The 23689-nt window shown below is 40.8% G+C and overlaps 1 protein-coding gene across 2 annotated transcripts in view; it reads right to left on the bottom strand.

Moving 5' to 3' along the window:
* The window catches only part of c6.1 (complement component 6, gene 1), a 31966-nt gene extending 26338 nt beyond the window's left edge, over positions 1–5628 (bottom strand). Inside the window, exons 1-3 of one of the 2 annotated variants that reach the window (XM_031894367.1) lie at positions 5169–5628; positions 1246–1392; positions 903–1059 (exon numbers count right to left, since the gene is read on the bottom strand). In XM_031894367.1, coding sequence (XP_031750227.1) covers positions 903–1059; positions 1246–1388 — 300 coding nt within the window. In that variant the 5' untranslated portion in view covers positions 1389–1392; positions 5169–5628. The remainder of the gene's footprint in view (positions 1–902; positions 1060–1245; positions 1393–5168) is intronic. The other variant, XM_002940118.5, reaches the window with a different exon arrangement.
* Positions 5629–23689: the final 18061 nt, after the last annotated feature.

Below are 23689 nucleotides of genomic sequence, written 5' to 3'. Positions count from 1 at the left end.
TACCCTGGGGGAGGGATGTGTACCCATTGGTCCAGGGGTTGTGTGACCTGATCCTGCCCATAATTTATTTAATGGGGGGAAGCACGTGACGCCTTCTCTTTGGGCTTCACCTGGTACCAGGAGCAGATGTACTTGGGAGCCTGAAGCATAAGGCCCTAGTAAGAAGATTGTGCCCAAAGGGATCCTACCCCTTAGTGTAAACAGGGTAGCTAGAAGAGCAGTTTGTGTTCCATAGAGGAGATGTAGTGTGAGGTAGTTCCCCTGGTGACGCTCTCCAAGTGTAGAGACTTAAGTGTGTAGGACTCAGGGAAGTCTTTGGAACACTGAGACAATGTGGGACACTAGTACCATCTAGTTCAGTGGTCCCCAAACTTTTTTGCACCACGGACCAGTTTCAAGCAAGGCAATTTTTCCAAGGACCGGGGTTGTGGTTGGGGGGTTGGTGCAGCCAATGCATAGTATATAATTGAATTATTACATATATGATGTAAATGTAATTATTATTGCACTTTATTTTATTATTATTATTATTATTAAATATAATACAGCTCATCATAATGCAAACTCAGTGGGGGACCTGAGCTTGTTTCCCTGCAACTTGATGTGCCCAGCCGCCTTGCTGTTCTTACTCCCACCTAAGGCTTGACATCCTCTGATGCTTAGTATGGAACTTTAAGTACTTTGGCCCTTGTCGCAATCAGTAGAAAGCTCCCTGGGCTTCACATAGCTGTTGCCATGGCTGTGTAAAACATTAGAGAATTGGGATATCAGGTATTTAGGACCAGAGGTGGCCCAGTTTCAGCACAGCCCATGGCCCGGCACTGGTCCCCGGCCCGGTGGTTGGGGACCCCTGATCTAGTTATCTCTTGCAGTCTATCAAAGCTCTGTTGTGTTCATCGTACTTGCTTTTTGAGGCAGGGATCACAAACAGACCATGGACCATAATCCCCAAGCTTGCAGTTGATTGGACAGGCCTGTTCATTGCATGATCTGGTCTCATGGGTTGTGCACGATTCGCCACAGTTATTTTTCGAGTAGTAATCATCATAGGACATAGTCCTGTAAATATAAATATACAAAAGTATTTTTTATTTTTTATTTTTAAAAACATCAAAGCAACCATTCATCTACAGTCCAGTATACTTAATTAGGCTACATGCAAGATCATGAAGTCAGTCAATAAATGGAGAAACTTAGCCTTTCTCATTTATATATGCTTTTGGTAAGCCAGGTGGTAGTACTTACCGTGATCTGCTCTGAATTCCATGAGCACATGTCTGAGAACAGCTGGACCAGGAAGTCCATGGATAGTGATCGCAAAAACACGACAAGGCCTCTCTAGCCAATAAGACAGTGAGAAGCAATATGATCTGTAGATGGGAACCCATTGATCTAAGATATAAAAGCGTTGGGGGGAAACATTGTTATTAGAACAAAAATACTAGACAATAAGTGCAATGAGGGTAGTCCAACCTTATGGGCTGGATATAACAAGAGATTTCATAGCTCCCATCATGCCCAAGGTCTTCATAGAACTTTGTGTATAACATAATTTAATAAAAATAATCTGCCTCACTGGCAGCTGCTTCCTTTTATTCAGTATAAGGAAATCCCATTACCTGTGGCCAAGAGGAATGTGTATATCAAGGTAATGAGAACATTGCTTGCATATAATTTTAGAATATAAGGTTTGAGCACAAACCCTACTGAAACCCCGATGTGAAGCAACAGCTATAATAATCACCAGTAAAGGTGGCCATACATGCACCGATATTATCATACAAGTATTATTGTACAATATTCGTACAATATTCAGTGTGTTTTTGGTGGGTTGACGAGACTCCTGAACATCAGTAGTCGGTTTATTCTAAATCATCATATTGGGGTAGAATTCTATTGTTCTATTAGTTCTACCTGACACTTAGGGGCTGATTTACTAACCCACGAATCCGACCCGAATTGGAAAAGTTCCGACTTGAAAACGAACATTTTGCGACTTTTTCGTATTTGTTGCGATTTTTTCGGCTTCTTTACAAATTTTTTGTTACCAGCTGGATTTTTGCGTAAAAACGCGAGTTTTTCGTAGCCATTACGAAAGTTGCGTAAAATCTGGCGCTTTTTGCGTAGTGTTAAAACTTACGCGAAAAGTTGCGCTTTTTTCGTAGCGTTAAAACTTACGCGAAACTTTGCACCATTTAAGTTTTAACGCTACGAAAAAGGCGCAACTTTTCGCGTAAGTTTTAACACTACGCAAAAAGCGCAACTTTTTACGCAACTTTCGTAATGGCTACGAAAAACTCGCGTTTTTACGCAAAAATCGTATTGGTAACGAAAAATTCGTAAAGAAGCCGAAAAAATCGCAAAATACCGATCATTACGAAAAAAACGCAATCGGACTCATTTCGACCCGTTCGTGGGTTAGTAAATGTGCCCCTTAATGTTCTTAATGTTACATAGTTACATAGTTACATAGGGTTGAAAAAAGACCAGTGTCCATCAAGTTCAACCCATCCAAGTAAACCCAGCACACCTAACCCACACCTACCAATCTATACACTCACATACATAAACTATATATACAACCACTAAAACTAACTGTAGGTATTAGTATCACAATAGCCTTGGATATTCTGCTTGTTCAAGAACTCATCCAGGCCCCTCTTATAGGCATTAACAGAGTCTGCCATTACCCCATCACTAGGAAGGGCATTCCACAGCCTCACTGCCCTCACCGTGAAAAACCCCCTACCCAACATCCCCCGGCAGGGCATTCCCCAACGTCACTGCCCTCACCGTGAAAAACCCCCTACGCTGCTTCAAATGGAAGCTCCTTTCCTCTAATCTAAAGGGGGGGCCTCTGGTGCACTGATTGTTTTTATGGGAAAAAAGAACATCCCCCAACTGCCTATAATCCCCTCTAATGTACTTGTACAGAGTAATCATGTCCCCTCGCAAGCGTCTCTTTTCCAGAGAAAACAACCTCAACCTCGACAGTCTAACCTCATAGCTTAACCCTTCCATCCCCTTTACCAGTTTAGTTTCAGTCTCTGCACTCTCTCCAGCTCATTAATATCCTTCTTAAAGACTGGAGCCCAAAACTGCCCCCATACTCAAGGTGAGGCCTTACCAGGGACCTATAAAGGGGCAAAATTATGTTTTCATCCCTTGAGTCAATGCCCTTTTTTATACACGACAGTACTTTATTTGCTGTAGTAGCCACAGAATGACACTGCCTGGAATTAGACAACTTGTTATCAACAAAAACCCCTAGATCCTTCTCTATCCAATTACAAATATTATGTTCTAGGCCAATATTCCTTAATTTGATCATTAACCTACTGTGAGGTACTGTATCAAATGCTTTAGCAAAGTCCAAGTAGATGACATCAACTGCCATTCCAGCATCAAGGTTCCTGCTCACCTCCTCATAAGAGGCGACTAAATTAGTCTGGCAAGATCTGTTACGCATAAAACCATGCTGGCACAAACTAATAGTATTGTGAACTGCAATGTATTCAAGTACCCTATCCCTTATTACCCCTTCCAGAAGCTTTCCTACTACTGATGTCAGACTAACAGGCCTATAGTTTTCAGGCTGAGAACGGGATCCCTTTTTAAATAACGGCACCACATTAGCAATACGCCAGTCTCTCGGCACCATGCCAAACCTCAACGAATCCTGCAAAATTAAGTGAAGAGGTTTGGAAATTACAGCGCTCAGCTCATTTAATACCCTGGGATGAATCCCATCCGGTTCTGGACCTTTGTTTACCTTTACATGTTAGTGAAGTGGACAAACAATCTTTCTTGCAACCAATGGTCTCAGGACAGATGGTTATTGTAACGTGTATGGCCACCTTATTCCTTCATTTAGAATGAATACTGTATATTATTTATTATGGTAAAGTTATTACCATAACTTTTGGTCCAATATTTTGCTGAACCCCCGAGCTAATAATGAGGTTACAGGTATAAAAAACAAATGTTTGTCGCAGTCAGTCCACTGTAGTTACGTAGCTATGCAGACCTTTAAGGCTGAGTCCCACCATTCTTTGTTTTGGGAACCATTGCTTTATTAGAATGCACTACGCTTAGCAGAGAACAGCTGATAATGACTGACAAAATGTAAGATATATACTGAAGCTGGCCATACAGGGGCCCATGAAAGCTGCAGACCCTCTGGCAGTTTGCCAGTCCGGGCTTGGTTGGCTGCTAGGAGGCTCCATGCAGACCTGAATGGAATTTTGCAGTGTTACTGATTTAAATCTAAAAGGCATCTTTTTGGCTCTGATTGCAAAAAATCCATCTGTGTGTCAGTACCGGTATAAGACCCATTATCCAGAATGCTCGGGACCAAGGGTTAGGGTTTAGTGGAAGTTCTTCTTGAATAAAACAAAGCAACAGTATATATATATATATATATATATATATGGGGTGGGGAGGGAAGGCATTTCTTAGTAGCTGAATGCACAGAAATGTCCTAATGTCCTATTTCTACATATTGATAATGGGTGAGTGCAGAGGATTTTTTGCGGTTGTTTATATGTAATTTGTGGTCACAGCCTCATTGCACCCCCGCCTAATGGTTTACAATTTAGTGGTTGAGCACAACTTTCCCTTTTTCTTGTGTTATTGTTTATACAGGAGCAGTGGCCAGCTCCATGTTGTAGCCCCCACTATTCCCAGCTACAGTCAGGTGATCCCAATGGAGCCAATAAAAGGGCAACCATATGGGAGTTTTAACCTTATACGCAAGCATGTTGCAGGTAAAACTTAGTCCCTTTGCTCAGTACTAATCTTAAATTACTTATATAGGTCAGTCAGTGTAGGACTGGCCAGAAGGGATGACTTTGACGTAGTTGGCCAGCTTGAAGTATATTGCAATGTACGGACAAACAATCCCTCTTTTTGGGGTGGGGAGGGAAGGCATTTCTTAGTAGCTGAATGCACAGAAATGTCCTAATGTCCTATTTCTACATATTGATAATGGGTGAGTGCAGAGGATTTTTTTGCAGTTATATACATATATATATATATATATCTCCCTTGATTAAAATAAGGGCTATTTTACTTATAACCCAAAGCTGAATTTTCTAGATTTGGAAAGCTGAAAATCAAAGGCTAAATAAAACGGATCCCAGGAGTGAAACGGAGGAGCATTTACGTACCTTGATGTGCCTCACTAGCAAGGTTCTGATGGGTCGGTCTCGCCTGAGCTGCTTTAATACAAGTTCAGGGTTCCTGTTTGCCCTGGTTAATGTTATATTGGCATAAAGCAAACATACACACCGTGTCAATAAGTCTGCCTCTGCTTTTGTATCATAACCTGTCGCCCAGGATAAAGATAAAGAAGCAAATTTGCTAAAGTAGAATATATTTATCATACAACTTTCATATAATGCACAGATATTTAAATTGTACCTATAAATTTGCAGTCTAATAAACTCAGTGACCAAACACCATGCAGAAGGCAATAGCTTTGCGTGTACAGTCTCACTGTCTGGCAGTCTCCGGCTGGACTTACTGTAAGGAGGTAACTGGTTAAATGGTCAATGCCCTCGTCTGATAAAAAAAACAAAACATATAACTACATGAAAATAAAAAGAAGCCTTTGAATTAAAAACTTATTTGACATACCCTTGTGCAAGGCATTATCACACATTAGTTAATGTTCTTTAGGACTAATAAAAAAGTAAATACAGGTATGGGATCCATTATCCAGATAGCTCTGAATTACCAGAAGGCCATTTCCAAAACACACTATTTTAACCAAATAATTAAAATTTTTAAAAATGATTCCCTTTTCTCTGTAATAATAAAACAGTACCTGTACTTGATCCCAACTAAGCTATAATTACCCCTTATTGGGGGCAGAACAGCCCTATTGGGTTTATTTAATGGTTAAATGATTCCCTTTTCTCTGTAATAATAAAACAGTACCTGTACTTGATCCCAACTAAGATATAATTGCCCCTTATTGGGGGCAGAACAGCCCTATTGGGTTTATTTAATGGTTAAATGATTCCCTTTTCTCTGTAATAATAAAACAGTACCTTGTACTTGATCCCAACTAAGATATAATTACCCCTTATTGGGGGCAGAACAGCCCTATTGGGTTTATTTAATGGTTAAATGATTCCCTTTTCTCTGTATTAATAAAACAGTACCTGTACTTGATCCCAACTAAGATATAATTACCCCTTATTGGGGGCAGAACAGCCCTATTGGGTTTATTTAATGGTTAAATGATTCCCTTTTCTCTGTAATAATAAAACAGTACCTGTACTTGATCCCAACTAAGATATAATTACCCCTTATTGGGGGCAGAACAGCCCTATTGGGTTTATTTAATGGTTAAATGATTCCCTTTTCTCTGTAATAATAAAACAGTACCTTGTACTTGATCCCAACTAAGATATAATTACCCCTTATTGGGGGCAGAACAGCCCTATTGGGTTTATTTAATGGTTAAATGATTCCCTTTTCTCTGTATTAATAAAACAGTACCTGTACTTGATCCCAACTAAGATATAATTACCCCTTATTGGGGGCAGAACAGCCCTATTGGGTTTATTTAATGGTTAAATGATTCCCTTTTCTCTGTATTAATAAAACAGTACCTGTACTTGATCCCAACTAAGATATAATTAATCCTTATTGGAGGCAAAACAATCCTATTGGGTTTATTTCATGGTTAATGATGTTTAAATTATTATTTAGTAGACTTAGGGGCTGATTTACTTACCCACGAACGGGTCGAATGGAGTCCGATTGCGTTTTTTTCGTAATGATCGGTATTTTGCGATTTTTTCGTATGTTTTGCGATTTTTTCGGATTCTTTACGAATTTTTCGTTACCAATACGATTTTTGCGTAAAAACGCGAGTTTTCGTATCCATTACGAAAGTTGCGTAAAAAGTTGCGCATTTTTCGTAGCGTTAAAACTTACGCGAAAAGTTGCGCAATTTTCGTAGCGTTAAGTTTTAATGCTACGAAAAATGCGCAACTTTTCGCGTAAGTTTTAACGCTACGAAAAATGCGCAACTTTTTACGCAACTTTCGTAGTGGATACGAAAAACTCGCGTTTTTACGCAAAAATCGTATTGGTAACGAAAAATTCGTAAAGAATCCGAAAAAATCGCAAAACATACGAAAAAGTCGCAAAATGTTCGTTTTCAAGTCGGAACATTTCCAATTCGGGTCGGATTCGTGGGTTAGTAAATCAGCCCCTTAAGGTATGGAGATCCAAATTACAAAAATATCCCTTATCCGGAAAGCCCCAAGTCCTGAGCATTCTGTATAACAGGTCCTATACCTGTATTACTATAATAGCGATGTGGGGGTCGGACATCTTCCACGGGTCCAGCGGGTTTCAGGCCAGCCTGTACATCTCACAAATATGCCATAAATGGGCCTTTAGGCCCGGCAAGCAACTTTAGGTCCCTCTAGGGGTCCAGTCCCACACACCGTGAATAACCAGATCAGATAAAAACATACCTGTATCACTTGCATCCAGAGGGATGTACTGCCAACATGAAAGGGTCAGTAAATCAGGTTTTCCTTCTTATTTGATGTCTTTTGGCTGCACTATAGTTGGGTATCTATTGCATCAAAGTTTTGATACATATGAACTAAGGGAGTTTGCCTGCCCAAATTTTAAATAAAAAAATAGGAGTCTGTTCTACATATATATATATCTGTTCTAGTAGGTTAATACATTTATGCCTGTTTCACGGCTGTGGCACCATTTAAAGGCAACCAGCAAATGACTGTCATATTACAACAGAAATGTATAGCTAAAATGAGAGGTCAAGCAGAGCTTTAGCTTGAGATTCATATAAAGGTTCTTACAAAGAAATATACATATTCATGTTAAAGGTTTTTTTCACCCTTCTCTTAGCCTTTTCTTAATTGCTTCTAAATTTAGCCAAGAATGACATTTACCTATTGCATGTACCATGACATTGTGATAGAGTTTTTCTTTTTTATGTTTTATACTCACTCTTGATAATACAAATCAAATTCCATTTCTAACATATCCATCATTTCCAGTTATTTTCCCATTTCAAAGATTACTTGTAAGTCAGCGAGTGCAAGATCCTGCTGTTTAGCAGGGCAGCGGTTTAATGTGACAATATAATGCAGATGCTGGAGTCTATCTGCTGAAAATGCTGAATATACAGTAAATAACACATCAGGGTCAGCTCTTTTCATTTTCCTTATCTGCAGTGTTTACTTGAACTTTACAACACAAAAGTATTTCAGTAGTTCCAGAGAAATGTTGAGACCATAGTCATTAAATATCACCCTCCCTCCTCTGGAGAAAACGTAAACCTACTGCTAATATGCAATGTAACGCAGTGTTTATTGGTACCTGTGCCAACTAATTAAACGTAATTAATGTAAGTGTATGGTAATTACACTCATAAGACTCTTCATGCTCAGACTACATAGTTAATCCTGTGTGTGAGAGATTATATGTTTAAACGTTATTATTGGGTTTTTGTGAACACAAATGTTTTTGTGAACACTTACAGAAAATTGGAATAAATGTAAACTATGCTTTTTTTAAGGGGAGCATTAGGGCTCTGGCGCACGGGGAGATTAGTCGCCCGCGGCAAAACTCCCTGTTCGCAGGCGACTAATCTCCCCGAGTTGCCTACCCCTGCCATCCCACCGGCGAACATGTAAGTCGCCGGCGGGATGGCAGACACGGTGCCGCGATTTTGCGCAAATCGCCGAAAAAGACTCGCGAGGCTTTTTTGCCGATTTCCTGAAATCGCCCCGCCGCGTCTGCCATCCCGCCGGTGACTTACATGTTCGCCGGTGGGATGGCAGGGGTAGGCAACTCGGGGAGATTAGTCGCCCGTGAACAGGGAGTTTTGCTGCGGGCGACTAATCTCCCCGTGTGCCAGAGCCCTTAAGCAAAGAGTCATCAAAAAGAAGTATTTTGGCCCATTCTGCGCTGTCGCTTCTGACTCCAAGGGGCTGATTTACTAAGACACGAATTCGAATCCGAATTGGAAAAATTCCGATTGGAAAACGAACATTTTGCGACTTTTTCGTATTTTTTTCGATTTTTTCGGCGCCTTTACGACTTTTAGGAAATTGTCGCGACTTTTTCGTTACCAATACGATTTGCGCGAAAAAACGCGAGTTTTTCGTAGCCATTACAACTTGCGCGAAAAAACGCGAGTTTTTCGTAGCCATTACGATTCGCTCGTATCTTGTCGCGACTTTTTCGTATTGAGCGCTCGTAAGCGGCGGGCGAAACTTTCAGACTTAGCATGATTTTGGAAGCCTCCCATAGGACTCAATGGCACCCTGCAGCTCAAACCTGGCCCAAGAAAAGTCACCATACTGAAGCTTGAATGAATCCGAATGTTTCGTACTCGGCGCGAAAGCTGCGAAAAAGGCGCGACTTTTCGCGCAAGTTTTAACGCTACGAAAAAATCACCAGATTTTGCGCAACATTCGGAATGGCAACGAAAAAGTCGCGACAATTTTCCGAAAAATCGCCAAATACCGATCATTACGAAAAAAACGCAATCGGACGCATTCGGCCCGTTCGTGAGTAAGTAAATGTGCCCCCAAGACTCCTTTTATCACAATGCCATGTTTGCTTCTTCATAGGTCTGTTAATCAAAGAAAGCATTAAGAATTATGTCACAAGGGATGGACATGTTTAAGACCTATAAATAATAAATTGTTGTAAAACAGCTATTAGGAAGCTACCGATAGAAAATGAATAACTGATTGCATCACAAGCACGTTCAGTCACTGTGGAGAGGCTAGCAGATGGGAGCCTAGGTAACCCGGAGTATACCTGTAAATGGCAGAACTGAGATGTGATCGCAAAGCTTTTATTAAGACAAAACACGAAAGCTTCAGGAAAACAAAAATAGATATACAGGCCAGTGGAAGTCGTAATATGCAGGCTAAAGGTGGCCATACACGGGCTGATTGTAGCTGCCGATATCGGTCCCTTAGACTGATTCGGCAGCTTATTGGCCCGTGTACGGGCACAAATGACCGACATCTGGCCTAAAATCGGGCAGATACCGATCGGGCAGGTTAAAAAATTTAGTCGGATCAGGGACCGCACCTACTACCCCAGGGCCAAACGACCCCAGGGCCAAACGACCAAATTAGCCTAAATTCACCCGGTAACGCCCACCCGTAGGTGGGGATATCGGGAGAAGATCCGCTTGCTTGGTGATCTCGCCAAGCAAGCAGAACTTAATGGGTATGGTCACCTTTAGGCAAAGTCCACTAGTGGGTCAGATGTTGGGACAGGCAGCAGTCAAGCGAAGTCCAGTATCAGATCAAAGGTCAGGCCAGGCAGCAGACAAACAGCAAGGAACAGGCCAAAGGTCGGAACCAAGAGACCCACCAAAACAGGTCTTGGAAGGGCATTGGAAGTTAGCAACAAGGAGGGGAACAAGATACCAGGAGGAGACTCAGGGACTAGGAAACTCAGGCACAGGGAATCACGGAACACAGGAGGCCAAGATCTTAATGATGAAGCAAAGAGCAAAGCCCAGGGGCAAGCTTTTAAAGGGTCTACATTGATTAATGGACAGCACATGGAGATAACGAGGTGGGCAGAGAAAGGTAGCAGAAGGCAAGAATACAATAGGACTGCACAAAGGACCTCCAGTGGCTCAGATGGTAAATTTACCTGGGACTGAATCCCAGCAAGTCCTGACACAAAGACTATATCATGTATATCAATAGTTAAAAAGATGCTGGTTGAGAGTGGGGCTCCTGGGCAGTTATGGGCCCCAGTCCCTAAAGGCTGTGGCACACGGGGACTAATCTCTGATCTCGCCCGGCAACTAATCTCCCCGTGTGTCACATAGTTGGGATCAAGTACAGGTACTGTTTTATTATTACAGAGAAAAGGGAATCATTTAACCATTAAATAAACCCAATAGGGCTGTTCTGCCCCCAATAAGGGGTAATTATATCTTAGTTGGGATCAGGTACAGGTACTGTTTTATTATTACAGAGAAAAGGGAATCATTTAACCATGAAATAAACCCAATAGGGCTGTTCTGCCCCCAATAAGGGGTAATTATATCTTAGTTGGGATCAGGTACAGGTACTGTTTTATTATTACAGAGAAAAGGGAATCATTTAACCATTAAATAAACCCAATAGGGCTGTTCTGCCCCCAATAAGGGGTAATTATATCTTAGTTGGGATCAAGTACAGGTACTGTTTTATTATTACAGAGAAAAAGGAATAATTTAACCATGAAATAAACCCAATAGGATTGTTTTACCCCCAATAAGGGGTAATTATATCTTAGTTGGGATCAAGTACAGGTACTGTTTTATTATTACAGAGAAAAGAGAATCATTTAACCATGAAATAAACCCAATAGGACTGTTCTGCCCCCAATAAGGGGTAATTATATCTTAGTTGGGATCAAGTACAGGTACTGTTTTATTATTACAGAGAAAAGGGAATCATTTAACCATTAAATAAACCCAATAGGGCTGTTCTGCCCCCAATAAGGGGTAATTATATCTTAGTTGGGATCAAGTACAGGTACTGTTTTATTATTACAGAGAAAAAGGAATAATTTAACCATGAAATAAACCCAATAGGATTGTTTTACCCCCAATAAGGGGTAATTATATCTTAGTTGGGATCAAGTACAGGTACTGTTTTATTATTACAGAGAAAAGGGAATCATTTAACCATGAAATAAACCCAATAGGGCTGTTCTGCCCCCAATAAGGGGTAATTATATCTTAGTTGGGATCAAGTACAGGTACTGTTTTATTATTACAGAGAAAAGGGAATCATTTAACCATGAAATAAACCCAATAGGGCTGTTCTGCCCCAATAAGGGGTAATTATATCTTAGTTGGGATCAAGTACAGGTACTGTTTTATTATTACAGAGAAAAGTGAATCATTTAACCATTAAATAAACCCAATAGGACTGTTCTGCCCCAATAAGGGGTAATTATATCTTAGTTGGGATCAAGTACAGGTACTGTTTATTATTACAGAGAAAAATGAAAAAGTTTTTAAAAATTAGAATTATTCGCTTATAATGGAGTCTATGGGAGACGGGCTTTCCATAATTTGGAACTTTCTGCATAACGGGTTGGCAGATAGTGGACCCCATACCTGTACAGAAGAATAAAGGATAAAAAATGAGCTAAGTGATCACATAAGTAAAGCAGAAGAGATAATAACAGAGGAGTTATGGGATATAGAAATACTTAAAACACATTCTCTTTTTCCAAGAAACACTTACATGTTGAGAATCCCAGTAGAAATTCCAGCTCCTCTGCTAATGAATTCATAAACGGGGCTAAGAATTATCTTTTCAATCTCAGAGCACTTTTAAAATATCAATTAGAAAAGGTCAACAAGAAAGAGGGAGCTGGGTATTCCGCTCCATGGCGGTTTATAAGTGCAGTCTCTGCTCCGTTACTTAGCAACTCGCCATTGCAAAAGTCCTTTTATCTGCCTTCAACTACAAACTGAAAAAAAAAGAATTGACAACGTTTTATACGATGTTAAAGTTTCTGGAACCCACAAAAATTAATTTAGAAGTTTGTTAAAGTGGCACTTCATCTTCCAAACCAAAATTTGTTAAAGAGCCCCACACAATACCGAACCCCCTAATATATTACTGTAACCTGTTCCTTCACAAAAAATGAATAAATACCATTTTTATATGCTGAAATCCAGCTGCAAAACAGTTCTTCTCTTTCTGAATGATTTAAAGTCCTGGCAGGGGAGGAGGGACTAAACCATTACAAATTGTAACAACTTCTCCACAGCTTACAGACAGCATGCAGGAACTACATAACCCACAATGCATTGTACTGTGATGTTCCTTTCCTTATTGACATCACGTGTGCAGGGGATTGTGGGATTAGGAGGATGAAGGCTGAAGTCTCAAAGTAGTCAGCCAGGTCAGCAGGGGAACAGTGGGCGGGGCTTATGAAAGCCCCAGGATTCTCTTTGAGTTTGAAGGCTGTTTTATAGCTACAACCCCAGTTTAAATTCATCCTTAACCCCTGTACACAATTTGTGGTCTTGTAGTCCCTAGAACCCCCCTCCCCCATCATTGTTTATTATACTGTAGGGACCCATAGGGTTAAACTCCCTATGGTGTTATCCCTAATCCCTTATTTTCCTTATCTGTACTGTTATAGGGCAGAGCCCTCTACACTCAGGTTACAGTTATTAAGCTATTCCCTATAGGTTTAGCCCAGGTTGACCACTCCCTCTGCAGACTATATAGTGTCTTGCAAGGAAGAGTGTCTTCCTCTCTGGCTGCTGTTGTCTCTGGGCTTCACATCATTGAGCCTGAGGCATTAGGCCCCAATAAAGAGAACCAGCCATTTCTAAAGTCGGGGACAGGGCCCCGTGAATGAGAACTAGCCAGTCCGTTCTATGTCAGTCAGTTCTATGTAATAGCACCCTCTAGGAGTGGTGAGTTCAGATAGCTTATTTAGCAAGGGCAGTTAATAGCCCCATCCAGGAGTTGTAAAAGGGTTTAGCCTACCCCAGCTCTGTTGTTGTTCTTTAGGGACCGGTTTTTAGACACCAGGTACCAGGTTAGGTGCTCGCCCCTGGACCACAGTTGGCCGGAACACTCCCTACTGAAAGGTCTTCATCTCAGGTATCAGCTAATCCCCTGTGCATCCTCCAATTGGGATATTCTGTTCCTAAAGTGTCACATCTGGTTTCTCCATTGTGACTAAAGTTCTATACTGCTGTGTCTGTGAGTATATGCCCTGTTGCACTATTCTATATGTGCCTTGTCAAATAAACCAGTTATTATTGCATCATAAGAATCCTCTGGCGTCCATTATTCTCTATTGGCACTACACACCTCAGCTAGTTGTAGTTCCACTACACCCTCGCTCCATCTTATTTCTCCCATATAGCGGAGGCTCACTCCTTTGTATTAAGTGTCGCATGTAACACATGCTCTCCAATACATTACTAGCCTGGATTTGTCTTATTTAAGTCAAATAGGTGTTACAATACATTTTATTTTCAAATACATACATGCATATTCCATTGTTGTGAATAAACTATTACTGAAAATTACCACTTTTGTTGGTGTCTGCCTGGAGGAGGTAAGCTTACTACTACTTCCTCTGAATTACCCATTGGGTTTTTAAGTGTTTTTAGCTAATTTTATCCTTTTGGCGCCTCTGTTTTGTCTTATCACTATGCATATTCCAGGGTTTGTCTTTCAATGTTTTCTAATTATAGCTCCAGCTGTGAAACAACTAAGGGGCAGATTTATGAGCATTTTTTTTCCCTCAAAGTGAGAACAAAAATTCTAAAACGATGCCATCTAAACCTGCCGAGGGCATGTAGAAGTCAATGGGGGCCGTCCTTTGCAACTGTAACATTTTTACTTAATTCAAGGTTTTTTGGGGGGAGGGGCTTGCTTGCAATCTCACGAAAGTACACAAAGATTTTGAGGTATTTTCTTTCATTTTGAGATTTGTTCCACAATACTTTTCATATGTGCTTTTTATATTCTTTTTTTTTTAAAAAAATCTGAGACATTTGTGCTTTTTCTAAAAGTTTGTAGTAGAAAACACCATAAATATGACACAAATATGAATCTTAAAAGGGTCGCCCACCTTTTCTCAGTACTAAAAAAAAAACAAAAAATGATAGATTATATTCCCCTGAGTATGATCATATGTGCCATGCAAAGACTGTGTGTCTGTGTGTCTGAATAAACTGTTTAAAACTTACTGCAATAGCTGCAGTTTACACCAAAAAATCAGGGAGGAGGAGCCTTTCTACTCTGCAGTGTGAGTCACATGGGAGCCACTCCCCCTCCCTCCCTGAATGTTCATAGCAGGAGACAGCAGCACGGGATCACGTTATGTGCCTGTAACTTTAGTAGCCAATCAGAGGAGAGACAGGAAGAAAAGAGACAGTCAGGAAGCAGACATGTGCAGTAGCTTTAGAAGCTCCTACTGCCAGTACTCAGGGTTACACAGAGCTTCAACTCTCTGACACAGGCTTGTGCAGAAAGGGGCCGGCAACCCCCTCCCCTGGTGCTTCCACTGACTCCTGCCTTATACAGAAACACTATCTTCAGAGGTAATGCTCTCAAAAACACAGACATTTTCTTAAAGAGTTGGTCATTTTAATAAAATATGTACTGTATCTACATTATATATCTTATTAAAATGACCAACTCTGCTAAAATAGCGGGCCAGGCCAGCGTTATGCCCAGGGCTGCCATCAGAAATCATGGGGCCTCTCAGCTCCCCCAGCATCCCACCCAGCATCCTCCAGCTCCACTCCCCAGCATCCTGCAGCTCCCCACCCCAGCATCCTGCCCAACATCCTCCAGCTCCCCCCCAGCATCCTTCAGCTCCCCCCTCAGCATCCCACCCAGCATCCTCCAGCTCCCCCCCAGCATCCTCCAGCTCCTCCTAGCATCCTTCCCAGCATCCTCCTCGACATCCTCCCACCAGCATCCTCCCTCTAGCTCCCCCCAGCATCCTCCATCTCCCCCCCAGTGACCTACAGCTTCCTTTGTCTCCACTCAGCTCCATCCACCAGCGACCTCCTGCTTCCTCTGTCCTTCAGCAGCGTCTGTGCAGCTCCTTGCTGCATCCGTTTATACAGTTTCGCCCCGTGCGTGCTGACGCATGGGCGCAACCAATCAGGGCCCGTAATTCTTTTAAGATTAAAAAGGCCAACGGGCCATAGTTTGCCCACCCCTGCCTTAGGGGGTATGTACACATAGGAACACTACCCATTCACTGCCCATAGAAATGCAATGCACCTTAGATGGGTGATATTTGTATGTAAACACACCCAACTATTGTGCAGAACTGCGCAATATGTTTGACCTCTATAAATACATTTTAAAATGGTTCATTACAGTTATCTAAAGATATGGCGCAAGGAAACAGACAAGGAAACCAATTCATATAAAACAGCAAGACAGAAATCTACAAGTACCAAGTTTATTAGACTTTTCACCAAATACAAATTTTTACATTAAATGCACATCCTTGTCATAGAAATCCACATGGTGTACTTTATACAGATATTGTATGGAGCAACAACCACTGTCTGGATCCTAAAGGAAAGGCGCAGTCTTGCTTACCTATATTTCTCCCTTATTTTGCTAAATGCTATAATGAAAATCAATATTTTTGTTAGATTCAGAAAAACCAAATATATATTTTTTTTTTTGCCATAATTTTTTTCACAACCAATAAAATGATCTTAAAATGAAAAAAAGAGTTATAAAGTGATCTGTATTTGCACACATTTGGCAAAATGCCCCAGTTTACTCTATAATACTACAGTATGTTATATTATATACTCCCTTGCAGGGTATAAGCAAAGACCCACCCATTGAGCCCATTATTTTCAATGTCATGTCACATTTATGACACAAGTATTTTTGTTTTGCAATTTCTCTCTCCCCACAGTATTGTAAGAGATGAAATGGTAAAATAAATGTCTCCATTTTACATTTTGAAAGTAAAAAATTATAGAAAACATACTGAAAAATAGGAGATTTTTTTGTGCTAAAACTCCCAGTATTGGAATTAAGGTTTAAAAACTAATTTCCTAGGGGCACATTTACTAACCCACAAATCCGAATTGGAAAAATTCCGATTGGAAAATGAACATTTTGCGACTTTTTCGTATTTTTTGCGATTTTTTCGGCGCCTTTATGACTTTTAGGAAATTGTCGCGACTTTTTCGTTACCAATACGATTTGCGCGAAAAAACGCAAGTTTTTCGTAGCCATTACGATGCGCTCGTATCTTGTCGCGACTTTTTCGTATTGAGCGCTCGTAAGCGGCGGCCGAAACTTTCAGACTTAGCATGATTTTGGAAACCTCCCACAGGGCTCAATGGCACTCTGCAGCTCCAACCCGGCCCAAGGAAAGCCTCCCATAGGGCTCAATGGCACTCTGCAGCTCCAACCCGGCCCAAGGAAAGCCTCCCATAGGGCTCAATGGCACTCTGCAGCTCCAACCCGGCCCAAGGAAAGTCTCCCATAGGGCTCAATGGCACTCTGCAGCTCCAACCCGGCCCAAGGAAAGTCTCCCATAGGGCTCAATGGCACTCTGCAGCTCCAACCCGGCCCAAGGAAAGTCTCCCATAGGGCTCAATGGCACTCTGCAGCTCCAACCCGGCCCAAGGAAAGTCTCCCATAGGGCTCAATGGCACTCTGCAGCTCCAACCCGGCCCAAGGAAAGTCTCCCATAGGGCTCAATGGCACTCTGCAGCTCCAACCCGGCCCAAGGAAAGTCTCCCATAGGGCTCAATGGCACTCTGCAGCTCCAACCCGGCCCAAGGAAAGTCTCCCATAGGGCTCAATGGCACTCTGCAGCTTCAACCCGGCCCAAGGAAAGCCTCCCATAGGGCTCAATGGCACTCTGCAGCTCCAACCCGGCCCAAGGAAAGTCTCCCATAGGGCTCAATGGCACTCTGCAGCTCCAACCCGGCCCAAGGAAAGTCTCCCATAGGGCTCAATGGCACTCTGCAGCTCCAACCCGGCCCAAGGAAAGTCTCCCATAGGGCTCAATGGCACTCTGCAGCTCCAACCCGGCCCAAGGAAAGTCTCCCATAGGGCTCAATGGCACTCTGCAGCTCCAACCTGGCCCAAGGAAAGTCTCCCATAGGGCTCAATGGCACTCTGCAGCTCCAACCCGGCCCAAGGAAAGTCTCCCATAGGGCTCAATGGCACTCTGCAGCTCCAACCCGGCCCAAGGAAAGTCTCCCATAGGGCTCAATGGCACTCTGCAGCTCCAACCCGGCCCAAGGAAAGTCTCCCATAGGGCTCAATGGCACTCTGCAGCTCCAACCCGGCCCAAGGAAATTCACCCATAGGGCTCAATGGCACCCTGCAGCTCCAACCTGGCCCAAGGAAAGTCTCCCATAGGGCTCAATGGCACTCTGCAGCTCCAACCAGGCCCAAGGAAAGTCTCCCATAGGGCTCAATGGCACTCTGCAGCTCCAACCCGGCCCAAGGAAAGTCTCCCATAGGGCTCAATGGCACTCTGCAGCTCCAACGAATCTTTCGTACTCGGCGCGAAGGCTACGAAAAAGTCGCGACTTTTCGCACAAGTAGTAACGCTACGAAAAAATGTTGCGCAACATTCGGAATGGCAACGAAAAAGTTGCGACAATTTTCCGAAAAATCGCCAAATACCGATCATTGTGAAAAAACCGCAATCGGACGCATTCAGCCCGTTCGTGAGTAAGTAAATGTGCCCCCTAGAGTTCTCAAAAGCCTCTTATGGAGTGTTCAAATTTTTTCTTCGATTCAAATGTTTTTGAGCTAAAACTCACAATATTTGAATTATGTTTCAAAAACTCAAATGTTCGATATTTATTAAGTGAAAAAAAACTCAAATATAAAACTTTGGCATCTAAAATCTAGTGAGTTCATATAGAAGTCATTGGGAGTTGACAGAAATTCAAGCCATTTTTCAGTTTTTTTGAGCTTGTAAACTCACAAATGTGAGGTGTTTGAGTTTTTTTTACACAATTTTATTCAATCAAGTTTTTTAAATTCAGATTTTTAAATAAATAAGCAAACTAGGGATGCAGTGAATTGGTTCGGTACACAGCCAAGATTCGCGTTTTTCAGCAGGATTTGGATTCAGCCTAATCCACGGTCCCGGCCGATCCTAAAAATCGGAACATGGAAGTTGAAAATTTTTCGCTGCGCGTAGCGAGATTTATTTGGCTGAATCCTTTACAAAGTGTTCGGGAGTTTGGCCGAATCTATGTAAATACAGCCATAAGCAATCACAGAAACACTGAGCCCTCTATCAAAAGAAACGTGGGATTTCTTGTCTCCTTTTTTGTAAACATGTTCTTGGGTATCAGACTTCCTCTCTCAGAAAAATCCTTCATTCCCAGGGCCAGAGTGTGCGCAGCTCTCTGCTCTCTCCCCTTTTATGCTCCTCCCTCCTAATAAGAATGCTAAGAACTCCCTCCCCCCTCCCTTAGGAATATGTGATCTGAGCTCCAATGGCTAGAGCTGCAAGCAGGAAGCTACTTAAAATGGCAGCTGCTATCTTAAACAAATGGAGGGAGCTTCAAGGGCTGTTTACTCAGGTATGGCAATGCTTTCTGCAGAATAAATATAGCATTCTAGGTGACACTAATGTGGTGAATCTATTGGTGGTAAAATGCCATTATGACTTTTTTGGCAAATATAAGCTTCACCCTTTTAAATATGTGAAGTGCCATGCAAAAAAATATGATTTCTGCCAGCTATATGAAAAACCAAATGAAAAAGTTTATTTTATTGGAGACCTAGCTTGTAATACTGCCCTCTGGGGCGTGCTATTGGCATATGCCTGACCAGTATAGCCATTGAGTTTGTCAAGTGCTATATAGTAGCAGTAGTAGTAGTAGTATATATAGTAGCAACATGTTCAGTGTTTGCATGGCTGTACAATTACACCCCGGGGTGCATATGCAATATACGAAGACGTATGGATCTTATTTGGTGCCCTACTTTATGCATTTAACATTTATTTCCCCTAGGGGCACATCATATGCCACACCATTATGATTCCTTCAATCTAAAAAACATAAGACCAATGCATACATCTATATTTGATTCATTAACATTTTTTTTAAAAAAATACTGCTTAATTTGAATTCATTGGATATTTTTAACTGATCTACTTTTCCCTGCCTAACCAATTACAGACGAAGAAGAAAAAGTGCTGAATATGCATAGAAGTCTATATATCATATATATTACTATATATCACTTTATATTTACTTTTTTTGGCTTTGCATTCTATGCAGAAACACTTTTCACATTTCTTAACATAAATAAGGTATAACAAGACTAAGCTTTTCCTTTAGAATGTGTTGTATTTTTTTTTTTTGTCAAATGAGCATACGGTACATCAGCAATATTTACAAAACAGCACACTTGAACTCCAATAGATTGTAAGTAACACTGTACTGCATGAAACATTGTATTTCTTACCAAAGCAGGGGGTTTGATGTTTCCCCAGAATCACAGCTAAAAAAACAATATTAATATGTTTGAAAAATGTTGTTAATGTCTAAAAAGATATCAAAATGGCTGCAAAATGAAGTGAAACTAAGGCATTTATCTGAAGAATTTATTTTGAGGAGTAACTCTGGAATTACCTGGATAACCGGGAATGATCCTCTTTATACAGGGGGGGTCAAATGTTTTTGAGTTATAGATAGTGATGAGCGAATCTGTTCCGTTTCGCCCAAAAACTTGCGAATCTTTCAAAAGATCCGCGAAACGGCGAAAAATTCTCGAAACAGCGAAAATGTTGTGCGACAAAAAAAATAGTCGCCCGTGGCTATTATTTTGTCGTGCGGCTATTGTTTCGTCGCCCGCGGCTATTGTTTTATAGCCCGCGGCTATTGTTTCGTCGCCCGCAGCTATTATTTCATCGCCCGCGGCTATTATTTTGTCGTGCGGCTATTGTTTCGTCGCCCGTGGCTATTATTTTGTCACCCGCAGCTATTATTTTGTCGTGCGGCTATTGTTTCGTCGCCCGCGGCTATTATTTTGTCACCCGCAGCTATTATTTTGTCGTGCGGCTATTGTTTCGTCGTCCGTGGCTATTACTTTATCACCCGCAGCTATTATTTTGTCGTGCGGCTATTGTTTCGTCGCCCGCGGCTATTATTTTGTCGCCTGCGGCTATTATTTTGTTGCGCGGCTATTCTTTTGATGCCTCGATTATTCTTTTTTGACGCCCGCGACTATTCTTTTTTGACGCTGGCGACAATTTTTGGACATGCGGCGAATTTTCCAGCGGCAAATTTTTTCATCTGTTTCGCGAAACAATCCGCCAATGGCGAAACGCGGAAATTTGCCACGAATCCATGCCTGGAGAAACATTTAGCCCATCACTAGTTATAGAACTCACAGGCAGTGGTTATAGATGTGTTTATACTTTAATACTAAGACAGTTTGAATATGCCAGGAGCTTCTTTTCAGCACTGATTAAAAATATTTTAATAGAGAACATTTCTAATCATGGAAATTGCACCGAATCCAGGATTCGGGATTTTGCCAAGATTCAGCCTTTTTTCAGCAGAATTTGTATTCCGCCGAATCCACGGTCCTACCTGAAATCCTAAAAATCATGTGACTTAAAAACATAGGGACATGGACGTTAGGATTCCAATTTGGTTCTGTATTTGGCCAAATCTTTTACGAAGGATTCAGGTGTTCGGCTGAATACGAAAAGGTGGATTTGGTGCATCCCTAGTGGAAATACCTGTGCCTGTACCGTGTTATAAATAGCAGCCATGTTTGTGTAAGCCTAGGTAATTAACTCAATTAGTAGATTTATTGCACATGTGTAATTTGATATCATTTCTACTAGTTTGGTACAAATTGTTTCACCTGATGGCATAAATAGTTGTAGGGTATCTTTCAACCATTTAGTTTGCCGAACTGTAGCTCTCATAATAGTACAGTTTTATACAAGGTACATGGGGAGGCATATCTATCAACAATTGTTTGTGAATTTTCGAGTTCTTTTTAATTATGAAGACTCGAAAACTCCCAAACTCGAATGCGTGCTTACTTATTAAATACACAGGGGGGCATTGACTAATGTTTGTATTTCTTCACAATTTGCATTTCTTTGCACTTAAACTTGATTTTTTTTGCGGGGAAATAAGTGCTAATTTTCAGCATTTATGTAGAAACTGAGATCAGACTAATCACCCTTATATTGTGCCATTTATATTCTTCCCTGCTAAAGGGCTGGGGTTGCCTCGGGCTGGTAGAGAAGCACAAAACATAATGTGCAACATTTCTGCCCTACTTCTTTAGTTAGGCTTTAGTTACCGGTTATCCAGAATGCTTGGGACTTGGGTTTTTTTACGGATAAGGGGTCTTTCTATAATTTGGATCCCCTATCTTAAGTCTGCTAATAAAATTATTTAAACCCAATAGGATTGTTTTGGCTCCAGTAAGGATTATTTATATTTTAGTTGGGATTAAGTACAGGTACTGTTTTATTATTACAGAGAAAAGGGAATCATTTAACCATGAAATAAACCCAATAGGGCTGTTCTGCCCCAATAAGGGGTAATTATATCTTAGTTGGGATCAAGTACAGGTACTGTTTTATTATTACAGAGAAAAGGGAATCATTTAACCATGAAATAAACCCAATAGGGCTGTTCTGCCCCAATAAGGGGTAATTATATCTTAGTTGGGATCAAGTACAGGTACTGTTTTATTATTACAGAGAAAAAGGAAATCATTTTTAAAAATGTGAATTATTTGATTAAAATGGAGTCCATGGGAAATGGGTTTCTGGATAAGGGGTCCAATACCTGTATTGATTCCAAATTTGGCAGACTTATTGAAAATGATGAGTAGAACGTGATTTCATTGTGTTGGAGTCTTTTCATGTTTTTATGCAATTCTGGTTTTGAGGTTTTGAGATCTCTGTTTTTTTTTTTTTTTAAATAGTAACTAGAATGAGAAAATTAGATTTTTGAGCAATATGCCTCCCGAATAAACCTGAATAAATCTGATTTTCTGAACTAGGGAAATTAACTTTTCTGAAAGAGAACTTTGAAATGGGTGAAATAATTTGACAGGCATGGATTTGTGGCCAATATCCACGTTTCACCACAGGAGGATTGTTCGTGAAACGGGGCAACAAAATTTGCTGCGGAAAAATTCACCTTGCGACAATAAATAGTTTGCCGCACAACATCTTCGCTGTTCCGCGAATCTTTTGAAAGATTTGTGAATTTTTCGGCGAAGAGAAACTGGACAGATTCGCTCATCACTAAATCAAAATCATTTTTTTAGGGGCTAATATGTATGCGCTGAAGCCTACAAAGTATTCCCTATTAATGCAAGATGTATTATTTGTGATTGTGATACATAGTCCTTATACGCGCCTCTGTCACTGTAATCTCAATATAATCTATAAACTGACACCTAATTTGGATTTTTTTTTTTTAAATATTTAAAATATGTTACAAATGATATTAAATAAAATTCACACTTTATAATTCCATAATCAATAATTATAATAAAATAACTTTGATTTAACAGATTTACATTTCTCGCTAAAATATAATACAATTTTACAAACCAGCCATTGACTTGCAGTAAAAGTAAAACTCATGACAGAAAAAGAAACATCGTACAAATGAGCAGGAAACAGGTTGCTATGTCATTGTACCGGCACAACGGGCAGAAATAACTCCCGGCTGCAGTTCTACATATAAAAACTTAATGAAGACAAGCAATTTTACATGGCAAAAAAGAAACCGAAATACACACATCTTATTTAAAAAAAAAAAAAATGTCTGCTTTCAGATGATACATTCACATTGCAATAAAATAGCATTTGATTTCAGCGTACGAGTTAATCTAACAAAACTATATTATAATTACCAGCAACGGTTTCATTATCACTTACTTCCATATTAAGGCAACATTATTTACCCTCTGCCACTCAAAATGATGTCTCCCTTGGAAAATAAAATCATGTATATAGTTTAAAGGGGAAGGAAAGGTAAAAACTAAGTAAGCTTTATCAGAAAGGTCTATATAAATACAGCCATAAGCACTCACAGTAATGCTGCACTCTATCAAAAGAAACAAGGTTTTAGTAGGGATGTACCAATTCCAGTTTTTCGGGGTTC

Source organism: Xenopus tropicalis, chromosome 1 (assembly GCF_000004195.4).
Source record: "Xenopus tropicalis strain Nigerian chromosome 1, UCB_Xtro_10.0, whole genome shotgun sequence".
NCBI classification, from domain to species: domain Eukaryota; kingdom Metazoa; phylum Chordata; class Amphibia; order Anura; family Pipidae; genus Xenopus; species Xenopus tropicalis.
This window is presented reverse-complemented; position numbering and strand designations above follow the sequence as displayed.